At 41.3% G+C, this 18,440-nt stretch overlaps 1 protein-coding gene across 1 annotated transcript in view; it reads left to right on the top strand.

Annotated features, from left to right (window-relative positions):
• The first annotated feature begins 10,720 nt into the window (after positions 1 to 10,720).
• The window catches only part of CUNH1orf185 (chromosome unknown C1orf185 homolog), a 50,411-nt gene continuing 42,691 nt past the window's right edge, over positions 10,721 to 18,440 (top strand). Inside the window, exon 1 of the mRNA XM_056122221.1 lies at positions 10,721 to 10,815. Coding sequence (XP_055978196.1) covers positions 10,721 to 10,815 — 95 coding nt within the window. The remainder of the gene's footprint in view (positions 10,816 to 18,440) is intronic.

Here is an 18,440-nt window from a genome sequence, read left to right as displayed (position 1 = left end):
AGTTTCCATTATTGTAATTATTTTGTAAGCCAACATAGTTGGACTCAGAGCCATAATTTGTTTCAGTAATCCTTCCTAAATTTTCTGCTTATTTTAAAATAAATGTTTACAACTCGATTAAGATAAATAAATAAATAAATACTTAGATATGTACTGTCAGTACAATCATTAGTATCTTTTAAGGGGCACAAGCAGCAGTGCTTAGGGGCCAAGGCAACTCTTAGTGATGCTTGGTTTGTGGTAGAAGTGTGTGTTAGTTGCTTGGCAGTGGGTGGTCTCTCTGGGGACTACTAGGACTATATCTAGTAGTGCTTGATCATGTGGTACTTGGAGGACCAGGTAGTACAGGGGACAGTACTCAGGACCTTGCATATTATCATATACATTTGGTTAACCAATTGAGCTATCTCCCTAGATCCCAGAATATGTTTTAAGAAAAACAAAAAAAGAAACAATGTTTAGGGTTAGAGAGATAGTTGAATAGGTTGGATGCATGCATTGCATGTAGGAGGTCTGCATTCCATCTCTAGTACTGCACAGTCTCTCAAGCATCCTGGGGAAAGACCCCCAGGCCTAACAGAACCTGAATAATTACTGAGCACCACTAACTGTGGCCCCCCAAAAGTGAAACCAAAAAGATTTTTTTAACTTTAATAAATTTAAGTTCAGTTACTTATTTTGAATCCACAATTCTGACCAAATACTGGCAACTGTAAATATAAAGACATCAAGCTCTGACCAAACCGCCCTCCCTATAAGTACATATTATTTATTTTTGTTTTAGGCCACATATGGTAGTACACAGGGCTCACTCTTGGCAAGCTCAAGGAAACATATGGGATGCCGGGGATCAAAACTGGGCTGGCTGCATACAAGATAAGTGTCTAACACACTGTCCTAGCACTCTGGGCCCAAAAGAAGCTATTACATTAACATGAAGGAGTTAAATTTGAAGGGAGGTGGTTTGGCAATGCTCATGTAATTATGCAGTGCCAGAAATCAAACCAGGGTGGTTGCAGTCAAGACAAGTATAATAACTTCCTGACTATCTCTCCAGTTCCAGATTTAAACATTAATTGTGGTAATAATAACTTATACAATTTAATTCAAAATTTTAATGTATTCTTCAGAGAGTGTTTGGAGTTTTCAAGACTACTAAAAGTGTTTTTCTATAACACTTCCACTATAAAGTTTCTGAATTCAGAGCATATATTTAAACTTTTCCTTTCCATACTCACACAAAGGAAAAACATGTTACTCCTGGCTCTGCACTCACAAATAACTTCTGTTGGTAGTTAGGGGACAATATGGGATGCCAGAGATTGAACTTGGGTTGGCTGTGGGCAAGGCAAGCACCCTACCCACTATACTACCTTTCTGCCCCCTCTTTTAAAATCACTGTATCACTGTCATCCTGTTGTTCGTCGATTTACTCGAGCGGGCACCAGTAACATCTCTATTCCTCCCAGCCCTGAGATTTTTGCAGCCTCTTCTTACTCGTCCTTTCCCAATGATTGGAGGCTCTTTCAGGGTCAGGGGAATGAGACCTGTTGTCATTACTGTTTCTGGCATATTGAATATCCCACTGGGAGCTTGCCAGGCTGGAGTGATAGCACAGTGGGTAGGGCATTTGCCTTGCATGCGGCCAACCCAGGTTTGATTCCTCCACCCCTCTTGAAGAGCCCAGCAGGAGTATCCTGCCTGCACAGCAAAGCCTGGCAAGCTACCTGTGATGTATTCGATATGCCAAAAACAGTAACAACAAGTCTCACAATGGAGATGTTACTGGTGTCTGCTCGAGCAAATCGATGAACAACGGGAGGACAGTGATACAGTGCTACAGGTAAAACAAAATACCATGCAGCCAAGCCAGGAGTAAGTCCTGAGTACCTCCATGTGTATACCCACTTTTTAAATGGTACCAGGAATTTACACATACAAGGCAGGCACTCGGTCACAATACATTCTCATTCCCCCACCACACACTTTTTTTTCATAGGTTCCATGGCTGGTGCTATTATTTGGGGGGTCACCAGCTCCAGATCCAGTGGCAGGGAGGGTGCAAATTGGTGCCAAAAATCAAACGCAGGTCCTCATACTAGTAAACATTGCTCTACCATTTGAGTCATCTCTATGGCTGCAATATTCTACTAGTACTTAATTTCTCCATATACTTTTTGGCAAACGGTCATCCTAACAGGTGTGGAGTGATATTTCCTTCTGGCAGTACTCCCACATTTAATGGGGTTGCACTCACTGGGGGTTGCACTTTTCAGATGTGGCACTTGTACACATTTGTTAGCAGTGTACCAGAGATTACCCACTTTATCATGGTGTTGGGGATCATAAAAGGCAGTGCCAAAATTACACTTTTCATGTGGGGCAGTTCCAAGAATCAAAATCAAGACCTCATAACTGCAAAGAAAAGTATCCTGCCACTGTCAAATCCCTGGACTCCCTTATTGTGGTTCTGAATTGAAGACAGCTAATGATTGGTGATATTAAGCATCTTTTCATATAACTTTTAGCCATTTCTATGTCTTCTTTGAAGAAAGGTATATCAAGATGTTTACTTTAAAAACAGATTATTTGGAACTTTGTTACTGAGTTGTTAAAGTTCCTTACAAATTTTTTATAATAGTATTTCATGTAATCCTACTAAAAAACTTGGCTTTTGGTGTCATATCCTTTCAATATTGTAACTTACCAATTACTGACAAACCCAATGCTGTGAAGCTTTTCCTATTTTCCTCCAGCTTTATAGTTCCATGTTTTAAACATTTAAGTCATCAACGTTTTTTGTTGTTGTTGCTGCTGTCTGTTTGGGGGCCATACTTAAGAGTGGTGGTGGGGGAACTTACTAAGAATCAAACCTAGAACTCTTACACTCAAAGTATGTTCTCCTGTCCTTTGAACTATCTTCTCTGGGCTTATCAAACCACTTCTTGTTGATTTTTGAGTGTTCTGTAACATAATGGCTCAATTTTAGCATGTGCATATCATATTCAGTTTTCCCAAAATTATTTGTTGAATAAACTGATCCTCATTATATATTGTCTGTCCCTTTGCTGAAAAAAAATTCCATTACTAATTTCCATCATTAATCAGTTAAAGTTTAAATCTTTCATTTTCCTTAACTAAATTTATTCCTGAATGTTTTTCTTTTTGGTTCTCTTGTAAATAATGATTGGTTTAATCTGCATTTTTAATAATTTATTGTTTATATAAGCAATGATTTTTGACACACTTATTTTGTAACCTAGAACATTATTTTAGTTGTCTATTATTTCTAATAGGGCTGGAGCGACAGCACAGCGGGTAGGGCGTCTGCCTTGCACGCAGCCAACATGGCTGATCCGAGTTCGATTCCTCCACCCCTCTCGGAGAGCCCGGCAAGCTACCAAGAGTATTCGATATGCCAGACACAGTAACAACAAAGTCTCCAATGGAGATGTTACTGGGCCCGCTCGAGCAAATCGATGATCAACGGGAGGACCTTTACCTTTACCTTTATTATTTCTAATAAATCTGTGTGAGAACCACAACAAAACAGTGCAATGCCCCAGTGAGCACAAATACAAGTGTCATAAATGTGAGAGCACATACTACAACCAAGAATGGAGGATCTGATGTACTGAGTTTGAACGTCCTGTCTGGCTAGAGCTTTGATGACCACTTCAGTCTCAACAGAATCAAAGGCCTTCTTTAAATCAATGAAGATTAGACAGAGTGGTATCTTGCATTCCTGAGAAACCTCAATGAGCTTGGTCACCATGTGGATATGGTCGATTGTGCTGAATCCTTTTCAGAACCTGGCTGGCTCGCATGGTTGTCCTTTGTCTAGTGTTCTGCCTATTCTATTCAGGATAACTCAAGTGAACAACTTGTAGATGACAGACAACAGGCAAATTGGGCAATAGTTGCGAGATGTGGATGTCTCCCTTCTTGTACAACAGAACAGTCCTGCTGGTTTTCCATTGGGATGGAACCTTGCATTCAGACAGGTAGCATGTGAAGAGTCGAGCCAGTATATCGACGAATACTGGTGGCAGATTCTTCAGGTGCTCAGATCTGACCTTGTCTGGACCTGGTGCTGTATGCTTCTTTACTGACGAAATGATGTGTCAGATTTTGGAAGGGAGAAAGTTGGGAACAACATATCCATCCTGCGGAATTTGGTATGTGGGCAGGTAGATGTGGCTATCGAAGAGATCTGAGTAGAAGTCATGGATAATCTTCTCCATTGCCCCCCCCCCCCACCAAGCACTAAGTACTCAAAATGCAAATCAACTGATCTTAGCCAAAAGGCTGAGAAGCGATCAAAATGCAAATCAAAACTATAGTGACATACTGAGAGTATCCCACCCGCATGGAAGAGCCTGTTAAGCTCCCCACGGCATATTGAATATGCCAAAAACAGCAACAATAAGTCTCACAATGGAGACGTTACTGGTGCCCGCTTGAGCAAACTGATGAACAAAGGGAGGACAGTGCTACTACCACTCATCTACGGAATAGTAATATACATATCTATCTCCCACTCATCTACGGAATAGTAATATACGTATCTCTCTCTCTTTATATATAAACAGAAAGTAAGCATTAGAAAGGAGGTAGACATACTATATCCTTATATACTTTTGGTGGTAATGCAATCAGGCATTTCCATAGCTGCTGTGTAAAACATTATCAAGGTTCCTCTCCAAAATCAGAAAGTTACCATATGACTCAGTAAATCCATTATGAAATATACCACCAAAGAACTGAAAACAAGGTCTCAAGAAGGTATTTGGAGACCCTGAGGCTTTCTTATTCACAACAGCCAACATATAGAGCAACCACAGTGTCTATCAATAAATAAATGGATTAAAAACATTGATTTATAGTCATATGTCACTTTATATAATTTTGGTATATAGATCACATATCTAATAAGATGCCAAAAAGTTTATACCATAAGCTTGCCCCTGATAGTTTCCACCTTATTCAAAGTAAAAGTTCTTATTATGACCCACGAAATCCTCTTTATGATCAGAACATCCTTTATTCCCCCATGAACTTATCACTTATCACTTCAACTTCATCTTACCATTTACCTCTCCTATTCCAGTTACATCAGCTTCAGGACTTTGCACTTGATATTCCACATATTAGAACACACTCTCACAGATATCAACTAGTTTCAGTTAAGGGGTTCTTTGGAAACCCTATCTCAAATGATGATAATTCCTTATCACATACATCGTATTTCCTAGTTTTTAGTTTTGATAGCACAGCGGGTAAGGCATTTGCCTTGCATGTGGCCAACATGGCTGACCCGGGTTTGATTCCTCCAGCCCTCTCGGAAAGCCCAGCAAGCTACCAAGAGTATCTCGCCTACACGGCAAAGCCTGGCAAGCTACCCGTGACATATTCAATATGCCAAAAACAGTAACAACAAGTCTCACAATTTGTTGTGAGATGTTACTGGTAACCGTTCGAGCAAATCGATGAACAACAGAAGGACAGGACAGGACATAATACTTTTCACCTAATGATTAACTATTTTGTTGACATATTTGTCTATTGCTTCTCCAACCAGAATGTTACTTTCCATGAAGACAGGTACTTTTGTCGGTCTGATGTTTGAGTCTTTGTCTCTAAGTAAGAAATAAACAAAGATTTACTGGATCAATCAATAAAAAAATTTAAAAGTATTAATTTATCTTTAACATACATTAAAAATTATTCATGCATTTTTAACAGTCTATTTTTCTGGACCTTTTTACAAATACTAAATGCTAATCTGGGCTAGCATATTATAAATATATATAAATATATAATTATAATTTATTTATAATTAATACACTTACAACACAACTTTCCTTATTTCAGTAGCTCACTATTTTTCCTCCATATAATAAATGGGACTAAATGAATTTGGAGGCAAAGGTAAAAAATATATGGAAGTATACAGGCATGGAATCAGAGAGATACGAATTTATAGCTACACATTTCACTTGAGAGCCAGGCTTTTAAACTTCTATGTACCTTCATTGTTGTAAAGATAGTGGGAAATGGTGAAAATAGTACACTGACTTGAGAATTTGAGTCCTTGGATTTCAGTGTAGTTATGACTCTGGGCAAGTAACTTATCGTTGTTTCAATTTCCTCATCTACAAAAAGAGGGTATCATCTCTTTGATAGGGTTCTTAGGTAAAGTACTGGGCAGTAATAATACAGCAGATAAGGCCCTTGCCTTGGATGTAGTCAAACCAAGTTTAATTCCTACTATCCCATATCCCATATGGTCCCCCAACCCTATCAGGAGTAATTCTTGAGTACAGAGCTAGGAATACACCACCAGCACCATCAAGTGAGGCCCTCAAATAAAAAGGTAAACTACCTTATGTACACCACCAAACATTTTTTTTTTTATGTGAAGCCTTCCGGGTCAGGTGAATGAGACCAGTTGTAGTTACTGGTAACTACTGTAGGAGTACTGCTATTTTTTCAGCCACTGATTAGCTGATTGAATTGGGCATGAACTCCATGAACATTTTTTTTTCTATTAGTAAAAATAAGACTATGATTAACTTTCTGCCTAAGATAACTTTTGCTCATCTGTAAGAAGGCAGCACCCGTTTTTTTTTTTTTTAATGACAGCGATCCTCCTAATCAGTCTAGGTTATGTTTCATGGTTATTAGTAATCCTATCATTAGAGACTAAATTCAGAAGCATATTCCTATTAAGAATTTGCCTGCAAACATTTTCCTTAGAGTGAAAGGCAATAGCAAGCAAGCACTGCCAGCTTACAACATTCCTTTTACATCTACTCTGTTTTCTATTACAGGTGGAATCTCATTTTAATGAATACCATTTTAAACATCTGTTTCTACAGAGAGAGGCTATTTCTGTGTTCTAGCAGATGGGCCACAGGAACCGTGCTTTGTTGACTTGGCTAAAACAGACTCTAAATGAAAATAAAAATTCTTTCTTTACAAGTACTGCGTATAGAGAAGTAAGTATTTTAATGAGGTAATTATCATTTGTAAGAGATATGCCCTGGCCTAGGCTACTTCCAAGACAAGAGAACAAGGACTGGCTTGCTGGGTGGAATGTAAAGTGGATTGAAAGGCAAAAGAAAAAGGGAGAAAATGGAGCCAAGTTCTCAAGTGAGATTTGTTAGACATTACAAACTGTAAGCCAGCATTCCACTTATAAATACAGCCCCTCCTCTTCCAATTCCTACTCCACATATTACCTCCTCTATAAAGCCTTTCCAATTTCAAGCAGCATTAAACGCAGTTCGCTGTTTCCAGTTTTTCTAAATCTGCAGAGTGCATTTACCAGTTTTTATCTTAAACTTTTAAAGATACAGAAGCATCCCCTAAAACATGGGTGACATGGTCCTAGTGGATGCCTGAAAGCACGCATACCACACCCTTAAAACATACTATTTTTTCTGTAGATTAAGTTATCAAATAGTTTAATCTATCAAAACAAAATATTTTTTAAAAAAGAACAGTAATAATATATTGCAACAAAAGTCATGTTAGTGTGTTTTCTCTAAAATATCTCAGGATCAGTGATAGTACAGCAGGTAAGGCCTTTATATATATTTTCATTTGATAGCCAGACCCCTTACCACACATGGTCCCTAAAGCCAACCAGGAGTAATACCTGAATGCGGAGTCAGGAGTAGGCCCAGAGCACCAGTAGGTGTGACCCAAATCTCATTATACATTATGTAATTTAATTTTATACATTGTAATTTTATAAATTGTTCATTAAGCGGGCACAGTAATGTCTCCATCGTGAGACTTGTTGTCACTGTGTTTGGCATATCGAATACGTCAGGGGTAGCTTGCCAGGCTCTGCCGTGTGGGCGAGATACTCTCGGTAGCTTGCCAGGCTCTCCGAGAGGGGCGGAGGAATCGAACCCGGCTCGGCCATGTTGGCCGCTTGTAAGGCAAATGCCCTACCGCTTAATTTTATAAATATTAATGTAAATCTATGATACATTACATAGAAAAAAATTTTTGCCTATCCTGAGGCTGGGGAACTATTCCCAGCTCATTGTTGGGGGTGGGACCACTCCTGGTGGATACCTTTGAGATTCTGAACCTTAGTCTCCTACATGAAAAGCATGTGCTCCAGTTGGTTGTGCTTTCTCTGCAGCCCTAGATAATATATTCTGACCATAAAACTTTGGAAAATGAAACAGAGGGAACATTGTTTTCTGCTGTCCTTCACTCCCCTCAAGACCTGTGGTCTCTAGAATGAAGATTGAATCAATTTACCATGATCAGTATCTAGCACAAAACTTAGATGCTTAATTTTTTTTATTCATCATATTTACCACTGCTTGTTTTGGGGTCACACAAAGGATAAAGAACAATACCCAATACACTAGGCAGTTCTCATGGTTTTCTCCTGGCTCTGTACTCATATGGGGATCCAGGGATCCACTACGGGCCGACTGTTTGCAAAGAAAGCACCTTACCTACTTATCTCTCTGGTCCCCACATAGACATTTTAAAAACTGTCTGCATATAAAAAATGATATGCTGGAGTCGAGTATTTTCATCTATTGTGATATTTCTTTTATTTATTTTTGGGTCTTCTAAAGGGTGCTCACGGATGCAGTTCCAGGATTCTAGGCTAGGACAGAAAATTAATGTAAGGGCTCTGCTGTTCTAGGGCCAAGGACTCACCAAGCATTTGGCAGTACCAGGGAAGCCGACAGTGGAAGAGGAAGCTTCAGCTTCCCCTTGCTAACAAGAGGAGAGCCCACAGTTTCCACTCACCAGTAGTTCCATTTCTCCCACACCTCATCCCAAAGACCCTATCTTTAATATTACTGGAGTCCCCAGGATCATATTATTTTGTTTCAGAATTAGGTGTCAGAAGACTAAGGATAAAGAACAATACCCAAGGCAGAAAGAGCAATGAGCCAGACCACCCTGTAGATTCCCTACATTCTCTGTGATACTTGTGATATTTGATTGATGCAAAGGGCCTTTAAAAAGGCCTATACATAGGGGCTGGAGCAACAGCACAGCGGGTAGGGCATTTGCCTTGCACGCAGCTAACCTAGGTTCGATTCCCAGCATCCCATAAATATTAATGTAATTTTTATATTACATTAATGTAAAGTGCCAAAGTAGAAAGACTTGAAAAGTCTCTGAGCACCGCCAGGAGTAATTTCTGAGTGCATGAACTAGGAGTAACTCCTGTCCATGGCCGGGTGTGACCCAAAAAGCAAAAAAAATTAAAATTAAAATTAAAAAAATAAAAAGACCTATACAGAACCCTTACTTTTAACTTAGTCCTACACTAAGTTCCTCCCCACTCCTCCTCCCTCCTTTTCCTTTCTCCTCTACTTTTTAATAAAACTTTCTATTTTCCAACTCTGAGCCTGAGCATCTTTATTATTCAATATTTTCAAGAATGAAAATACTGAAGAACCTGGGAATCGCGAATGAACACAGAGACCCAGTTACCACTGCTTCTGCCTCACCTGCATCAACAGGATGGTGCTATGGATCTCTAAGGGCATGTTCTGGAATATTTAACCAAGGCCAGGCGCATGCACCCTAACAGCTCTATGCTCTGAGCACCTATTGTGAAATTTGCTGAGTACAGATATTTTATTGTTTCCACGGGATTTGGCATCCAGATGATAAATGCAACATATTGGCTGAAAAATATTACTTAATTTAATATGGCTACAGTGATAAAATCAAACTTTTTTTTTTTGAGGGAGGGGTACTAAACTTGGCGATGCTCAGGACTTACTCCTGCCTCTGCACTCAGGGATCACTTCCTAGTAAGTTCAGGGACCATATAGGGTGCCAGGGGTCAAACCTAGGTCTGTCTCATGCGAGACAAGTTCCCTAGCCCACTGTTCTATCTTTCCTGCACCCCAAATCAAGCTTCTATTTATGGCTTTTCACACGGTGGTCAGAAAGCTCAGTGATTCTTGGTCTCCTGGAGTGAGACCTCACGATATGAGAGTCCAGTGGTGCTGGGATTACTGACCCCATCACCCCTCCTCCTCCCCAGTGGTGCTCGCAGGCCTCCAGGGCGTAACTTTGGGTCTCCACGTGGTGCCGGGGTCGAACGCAGGCTGGGTGCATGCCAAACACCCCATCTCCCAGTAGCCCAAAATTTTTAATCGTTTGATCTTTTCGGAACTTAAATGCAGAAATTAATCTGCTGGACATGTATGCAGCTCCGCGTTTATCCGTTCCCACAACCAGCCTCCGAATCAAACCAAATCCGCGCTCACGACGATCTGAACTAAAATATGCTGCGGGTCTGCGAGATCTATGTAAGGATCGTCATTTTTGCCTTTGAGAGAAAAAGGGGCAGTAGGGGAAGGGCGGCGGGGAAGCCAGTGCGGTGAGAACAAAGGCAACTTGTCCCAGTACAAATCAAGGCAAATTACCTGAAAGAACCGGAGGCCCGAAGAGAAAGTGCCGAAGTAGAAAGAGACTCGAAAAAGTCTCTGGAAACTCGGCGGAAGGCTCGGTTCTCTTCCTCCGGACTAGCTGCTCACAATTTAAGCCAAAAAGCCTGAATGAGCGCTAGCCTCTGGCCACTGGACCCTCAGACTTCCCTCCTCGTGGCTTAGCCCGCAGGTCCAGGCTTTTGCTGGCGCGAAGCCCCAACTTCCGGCCCGAGACGCAGGCTTCGGGCCAGCGGAAATGAGATGCCGCGGTGGATGCAGCGTGCATGCGTGACTGCGTCACTTCCGGTTCCTTCGCCACCTTCTGTTACCGCTGCAGAGCAGCACGTGATCTTGGTCTTCTGCCTTTTCGCGTCTGCCAGTTTTTTACTTTTCTCATTCTCCCTTTCTGTTACCCCAAGAAGTTCTCAAACCAGGGGAAAAAAAGAAAAAAATGGTGTCACTTCCCATCTTTCATAAGGAGACTGGTGACTTAAGTGTAGTCTCTTATTCTGTATTAGCAACATCCACTCACTTTTACTTTTTTTTTTTTCATTTTTGGGCTACATCCGGAGATACTCAGGACTTACTCCTGGCTCTGCTCTCAGGGGTCAGTCCTGGCAGTGCTCAGAGGATTAAACAGGATGGAACCCAGATTTTGCACCGTGCAAGGCATTGTCCTGACCCTCTGTACAGTCATTCCTGTCCATGTTCTTACTCATCTTACTCAAACACAATGTTGCTTGGGGGTTAGTCTTCGCTCAGTGCTCAGGGATTGCAGCAGTGCTTCAGGGATCAAAATGGAGTCCGTCTCCAAGGCAAACACCTTACCAGCTGTACTATCTCTTGAACCATGGCATTTTTTGTTTGGGGGCTCCACCCAGCGATGCTCAGGGGTTACTCCTACCCCTGCACTCAGGGATCACTTCTGGCAGTGCTTGGAAACCACGTGAAAGCCGAGGATTGAACCCAAGCCAGCCGTGTGCAACCCCTACCTGCTGTACTATCATTTAAACCCTGATCCTGGCGTTTTTTTTTTAATGTAATGACTTTTTTCTTTGACCTGGAATTCAGGGAATACCATGTATTTTACTTCGGTTGTGTGGTTTGCAGTGAGGCGCTTGCTGCCCTGTAACTTTTCTTTTCTTCTTTGTGGCTGGGTGGGAGGGGATTGATTAATGAGGACACAACTTGAGATGCTCAGGGGTTACTCCTGGTGGTGCTCAGGGGAACAAATTGGATGCTGCTGTTTGAACCCTGGTCGGCCTCATGAAAGGCAAACACCCTACTGTTCGGCTCCTCTAAGCCCTGTTTCTGAGAGAAAAAAAAAGTCTTAATCTTCAAATGATAAAGTACTAACTTTAAAGTTAGTGTTTCCCTTATTCTGGCCATTTTTAAAAATTCTTTAGAATAGGCTGGAACGATAGCACAACAGGTAGGGCTTTTGCCTTACACGTGGCCAACCCAGGCAACCCGAATTCGATTCCTCCGCCCCTCTCCGAGAGCCTGCAGCTACTCTCCATGCACGGCAAAGCCTGGCAAGCTCCCCTTGACATATTCGATATGCCAAACACAGTAACAGTGATTCTCAAAATGGAGACATTACTGGGCCTGCTGGAGCAAATCGATGAATGAGGGAGGACAATGCTACAGTGCTATAGTGCTTTAGAATAGTAAGATTTGTGCTAGAGAAACAGTACAGCAAAACAGCTTGTCTTGCACACTGCTGACCCATGTTCGATCTTCGGCAATATGTCTCCCCAAGCCCACCGGGAATAAGCTCTGAATACTACTGACTTATGGCTTCCCTACACCCCCCCCCAAAAAAAAGTATAAACACAGAGTACAAAATAGTTATGCAGGGTTGTGAGTTTAACCTTAAAAGAATCAAGCAACTTCATCTGTGAGTTCTTCAGTTTAATCCCAGGGATCATTTAAAAAAAAAAAAGCACCAAGGATGATTAAAGCATGCAATTCTGCTTGAATTTATTTTCCGTTTTTATAGGTGATCTAAAGTTTCTCAAAATGTAGTTTATTTTTGTTCAGTATTATTGTGTGTTAAAATTACTGTAGACTCTTGAGCCTCTAATATTCCCTTTCTTTTCTTTACAGTAATTGTGAGTTTATTATACCTAGCAAATTGGGGGAAGTTCAAGACAAATGAGAGAGTATATAAATATAATAGAGTGGGGGTCAGGTACTTAAGCTCACTGCCATTAGGTATGTATAACTTTTTTGGGGGGGTCATACCTGGCTATAAACTGGGGTTACTCCCGGCTCTGCACTCAGGAATTACTCCTAGTGGTGTTTGGGGGACCATATGGAATGCTGGGGATTGAACCTGGGTTGGATGGGTGCGAGGCAAAAGCCCTACCCGCTGTACTATCGCTCTAGCCCCATGTATGTATAACTTAAAAAAATTTTTTTAAATCTGGGAATCTGGTGAGAAAGACATGGAAGGAAGGAAAGTTAATGTGTTAATGAGCAGGTTACCACCAGGGCAACTGAAACTTAGTTCCACTGATCATCCCCTGAGAAACTGTGAAGACTAGAACTCAAAATTGAGGGACAAGAGAACAGGTATTTCCCCCCTTTCCTTGGTAGTTGATTATTCTTGAAAGTGTTAACTTTTTAGTCTTTCTTTGTCAGCTTATCTGCTGCTTAGAGAAAGCCTTAGGCAGAAAAATGGTTAATCTAGGAAGCCATTGGCATGGTTAATGAGAACAGCCACTCAAGCAGCAGGTAGCTTCCATTGTGGCCCAGAGGGATATGGGCAGGAAATGATATCTGATCAATTTTGTAAAATGCTGAACAATAGTACAGTGGGTAGGGCGGTTGCCTTGGCTGACCCAGGATCGATCGCTGGCATCCCATGTGGTCCCCTGAGCATTGCCAGAAGTAATTCCTGAGCATCACCAGGTGGGACCCCAAAAAGCCAAAAAATAATTATGTAATCAGTAGTTGGTTTCATTTTTCATAAACCAGAGGTAAGAATTATCTACCTCCTAAGTGGTGTTAGCATCATACTCCATATAAATGCTAAAATGTGTTATTTGACACATTTATATAGACAGTGGGCCGGAGCGATAGCACAGCGGGGTAGGGCATTTGCCTTGCATGCAGCCAACATGGCCGACCTGAGTTCAATTCTTCTGCCCCTCTTGGAGAGCCCAGCAAGCTACCAAGAGTATCTCACCAGCACAGCAAAGCCTGGAAAGCTACCTGGGACGTATTCAATATGCCAAACACAGTAACAACAAGTCTCACGATGGAGATGTTACTGGGCCCACTTGAGCAAAATTGATGAACAAGGGGAGGACCGTGACTGTGTTATTTGGATACATTAATATAATAATCGCATGGAAGAGCCTGGAAAGCTATCCATTGTGTATTCGATATGCCAAAACCAGTAACTACAACTGGTCTCATTCACCTGACCCTGAAGGCTTCACCGACATGGCAGCACTGAGAAGGATGAGAAAGGAGAGGCCGACAAAATCTCAAGGCCGACCTAGGCTGCCACAACGAAGGAAGACAAAAATGATCGTCTGTACTTTCAATGCACGTACGCTAGCATCAGATGCATCCATCGAGGACCTGATGGTACAAGCGCGAATGATCAAGTACGACATCATTGGTCTGACCGAGACAAGAAGGCACGAATCTCACCATGCCGTTTTCGACACTGGAGAAGAATTGTTCCTCGGAACATGCAATAAAAGAGGTGTCGGAGGCGTCGGTGTCCTTGTCAACACAAACTTGGCCAAGAGCATTGATTCATTCGAATGCCTAACAACCCGAATCGGACGTTTACATTTGAATAGATGTGGCTCACTGCCTGCAGTTTCTATCTTCGTTGTCTACGCACCAACATCCAATTATGATGAAGGAGAAATTGAGAAGTTCTACATGGAGCTGGAGAAATTCTATAAAGAAGACCACACCTTCTACAGGATCATTGTGGGTGATTTTAATGCCAAGATAGGACCCAGAAGATCAGCTGAAGAACTTCACATCGGGACCCATGGCCTAGAATGGAACGAACAGGGTAAGAGACTGTCTGAGTTCATCATGTCGACCAAGACCATCCATGGTAATTCACAGTTCCAGAAGGCAGAATCTAAACGATGGACATGGGAGTCTCCCAGTGGACGATTCCACAACGAAATAGATCACATTATATTCAATCAACGGTTTTGCCTGACTAATGTCGCTGTTGTCCCAAAATTTCGAATGAGATCGGACCACTGTCTCCTTCGTGCAAAATTCTACTTCACAGAGTGAGGAGAAAGGGCTGCAAAGTTCAAAAAGAGAACTCCCAGAACGACCACCAACTGGGAACTCTTTGGCACTATTGCGGCAACATGGGAAGATGCCATTGTTGACAACATTGACGAGGAATACGATCGACTGGTTCAGCACCTCCATGAATGTGCGAGGAACGCCAGGAGAGAAATAGCCACAAAAAATCGCTTATCTTCGAAAACTCTTGAGCTAATTCGCCAGCGTGGTTTGGCGCATGCCTCAGGCAACCACAAGCTAACGACCGAGCTCGCAAAGCAGTGCAGAGATGCGATCAAGGAAGACCTCAAAGAGAGAAGAGCAGAAGTACTGGTAGATGTGGCAGAAGCTGGGAAAAGTATTCGTAACGCCCGCCTGTCCTTCGCCAACTACAAGACCAAGATGACTGCCCTCCGACATCCTGATGGATCCATCACATCCTCCAGAACAGCAATGGAGAAGATTATCCATGACTTCTACTCAAATCTCTTCGATAGCCATGTCCACTTGCCGACATACCAAATTCCACAGGATGCATATGTTGTTCCCAAATAACACCAAACATCAGCCAAGCGGCACAAATGCTGGCCAACTTTGACCGTGAGTGTAGAAAGGTAGGACTACAACTGAATCTTACGAAGACAATGTTCATGAGAAACAGCCTCATTCCTGATGCCCCATTCGCTCTCAATGGAACGACCATCTCCGAATGCAACAGCTATGTTTACCTAGGTCGACAAGTCAACATGACAAATGACCTGGCACCCGAGCTGCGCAGGAGGAAGAGAGCGGCTTGGAACGCCTTCAAGAATGTCAAAGAAATAGCGAAGAGGACGAAGAACCTCCGGTTCCGGGCACATCTCTTTGATTCCACTGTTCTTCCTGCATTAACATATGCCTCAGAGACCTGGGCCCTACGCAAACAAGATGAGAACGCTATTCAGGTCTCCCAAAGAAGAATAGAAAGAGCTATGCTTGGAATATCACGTTTCACTCAAATGAGAGAAAGAATCCGGAGTTCCGACATCTGTCGATGATCAAGAATCAGGGACGCTGTCTCATTTGCCAAGGTGTCAAAAATCAGATGGGCTGGTCACATAATGAGATTTAAAGACAACCGCTGGACTAGAGCTGTTACTGACTGGATTCCACGGGATGTCAAAAGACTGCGTGGCCGCCTACCTACCAGATGGTCAGACTTCTTCATCAAGATCATGAACGATTGGTTTGAGGCTCTTCCTGTTCCCAGAGCGAACAGATGCCATTGGGCTACACTAGCACGCGATAGGGACAAATGGAGATGTTACTGGTGCCCGCTCGAGCAAATCGACGACTAACGGGAAGTTAAGTGATTAAGTGATTAATATAATAATATATTATATTAATATATTAATATAATATATTATTATATTAATAATATATTATTAATATAACAAACAAACTTGCAGGCTATCGAATATAGCCTGCCCACAGGGCAGAGTCTGGCAAACTCCCCGTGGCCTACCAAATATGCCAAATACCAGTAACAATGATGGGTCTCATTCTCCTAAAGAGCCGTGAATATAATCTCAGGGCTAGGATGAAAGAGACGTTACTGGGGCCTGCTCGAGGCAATCGACGATTAACAGGATGATGAAATGAAAATGAAATGAATAATAATATATAAAAATTATCAAGAACATCTATAAGTTTTTTTGTTAAAATATTATTTGTGTGCCACTTCCTATTTTTGTAACATAATCCTTTTTTCCTGTTCTATTCACATGTTTTAGGTTGTTTAGCAAAACATAAAAGATATCCTAGCCTGGTTTCTTAACACTCTGCTCTTTTCCCTAGGGTTAATTTGTTTCCCACTAGAACATAATGAGAACCAATATAACATAATTTATCTTCCAACACTGAATGTCTTAGTACTGTGATAAACTTAGGAAACAAAGGATGAAGGGGAAAGCTCCACTTTTAGGATATTACAACTTGGGCTTCATAACCCAAAGTACTGTACTCTGTAAAAGGTAAGCCTGGGGCTAGAGAAATAATACAGCATGTAGGGCACTTACCTTGCACACAACTTGTTCAATCCCTAGCACCCCATAGGGTTCTCCAAGTATCCTAGAGTGACTCCTGTGAACAGAGGAACAAGAGCCCTCTCTACCCCCGCAAAAAGGTAAACAAAAGGTTTTACACAAGCAAAAAGAAGGAGTTATACATACAGTCTACGAGATTCAGTGAAAGCTTCAGGAGGCATATATCTAAGAATACTCTTGATAAATAACTAGAATTTAGTCTGGAAGGTTGCAAAACAACATATTAATGAGAATTACCTTCATAAAATTTAGAGGAAGATAAAGTTAAAGCACTAGTTGGCTTTTTTACTTTGCACATTTTTAATTTCGTGTGAATCCTTTATAAAGAAGGTATATTTCTTGCTTGCATGTGCAATTTTTTGTTTTGAGACCACACTTAGTAATGCTCAAGGTGTATTCCTGAGCACTCAGACTCTGCACTCAGGAATTACTCCTGGTGGTACTCAGAGGACCATATGGGATGCCAGGGATCAAACCCTGGTCAGCCATGTGCAAGGGAAATAAATGCTCTGGCCCCTGGATGGGTAATTTAATGAAAACACATTAGTGTGATAAAAGGCACTGAAAAGATACCAGAGAGAGGAAATAGCAGAGATAGGACTTTAGCTCAGGAGAAAGCATCAGATTCAAGGAGGTACATGTAGCACAGTACGGTTGTTGGGTAATGATCTTAAAAGAAAGGATCAGAAAAATTAGGATTAATTAGAACAAACTCAGGATTGTAGGCTACTGTTCAGAAAAGTAATGAGAAGTGTGTGCGTGGGCATAATGGAAGATACCAAAGAAGTGAAAGCTAACAACTTGTACATAGATATAGAAAATGGAGTATCTTTATGGGTATCAACCCCAATGCCCTGAAATGTTCATTACATGCAATGAATGAATTTCCTCTGCTTCTGAGGTAGTACTTATTTGTGCTGATCTTTAGAAATTTGAGAAAAAAATTTAAATACTTTTCTGTGATCTAATTAAGAGCTTGGATCGAAAAAAAAAAGTCTTAGTTACTGTGTAGAATAGGACCACTTTTTATTGGTTAAAATGAGACCTAAATGTATACTGATTTTAGTTTAATGTTCAGTATTGGGTTTTTGTTGGTTTTTTGTGCTTTTTTTCTTTGTTTTTGGTTGTGGGGTCACACCAGGCAATGCTCAGGGCTGGTCCTGGCTCTGTGCTCAGAAATTACTCCTGATGGTGCTCTGGGGACCATAGAGGATGCTGGGGATTGAACTTGGTTGTATGCAAGGTAAATAACCTAACCACTGAACTATTTATCTGGCTACTATACATTTATTTGTTAAGGGAAATGACCAATGTGTACAAAAGAAAAGAAGGAAAGAAAGGAAGAGAGAAGTGAAACGATGATTTCTCTGTTAATATTGTTAACAATGTTCCTAAGTGCAGATCGAACATTAAGCCTTAGAGAAAAAAGGTGTGTTCCAGGGAGACTGGAAAAATGAAATAAAAATGGGTTTTACTTAAGCAGATTAATTTAAAAGTGGCTTAGAGGAAATTTAAGAAATTTTGACGCAGTGATTTCAGTTTTCTCTGTGAAATGGAAGAAAGCAAGCAAATGAGATTTTTTAAAATGAAATTTTGGCATAGTTGCTGAAGTAAATTAAAAGATTGATTCATGTAATATAAA

The sequence above is a fragment of the Sorex fumeus genome, unplaced genomic scaffold (genome assembly GCF_029834395.1).
Source record: "Sorex fumeus unplaced genomic scaffold, SorFum_2.1 ptg000045l, whole genome shotgun sequence".
NCBI classification, from domain to species: domain Eukaryota; kingdom Metazoa; phylum Chordata; class Mammalia; order Eulipotyphla; family Soricidae; genus Sorex; species Sorex fumeus.
The sequence above is the reverse complement of the archived record's forward strand: the minus strand, read 5'-3'. Positions and strand labels throughout refer to the sequence as shown.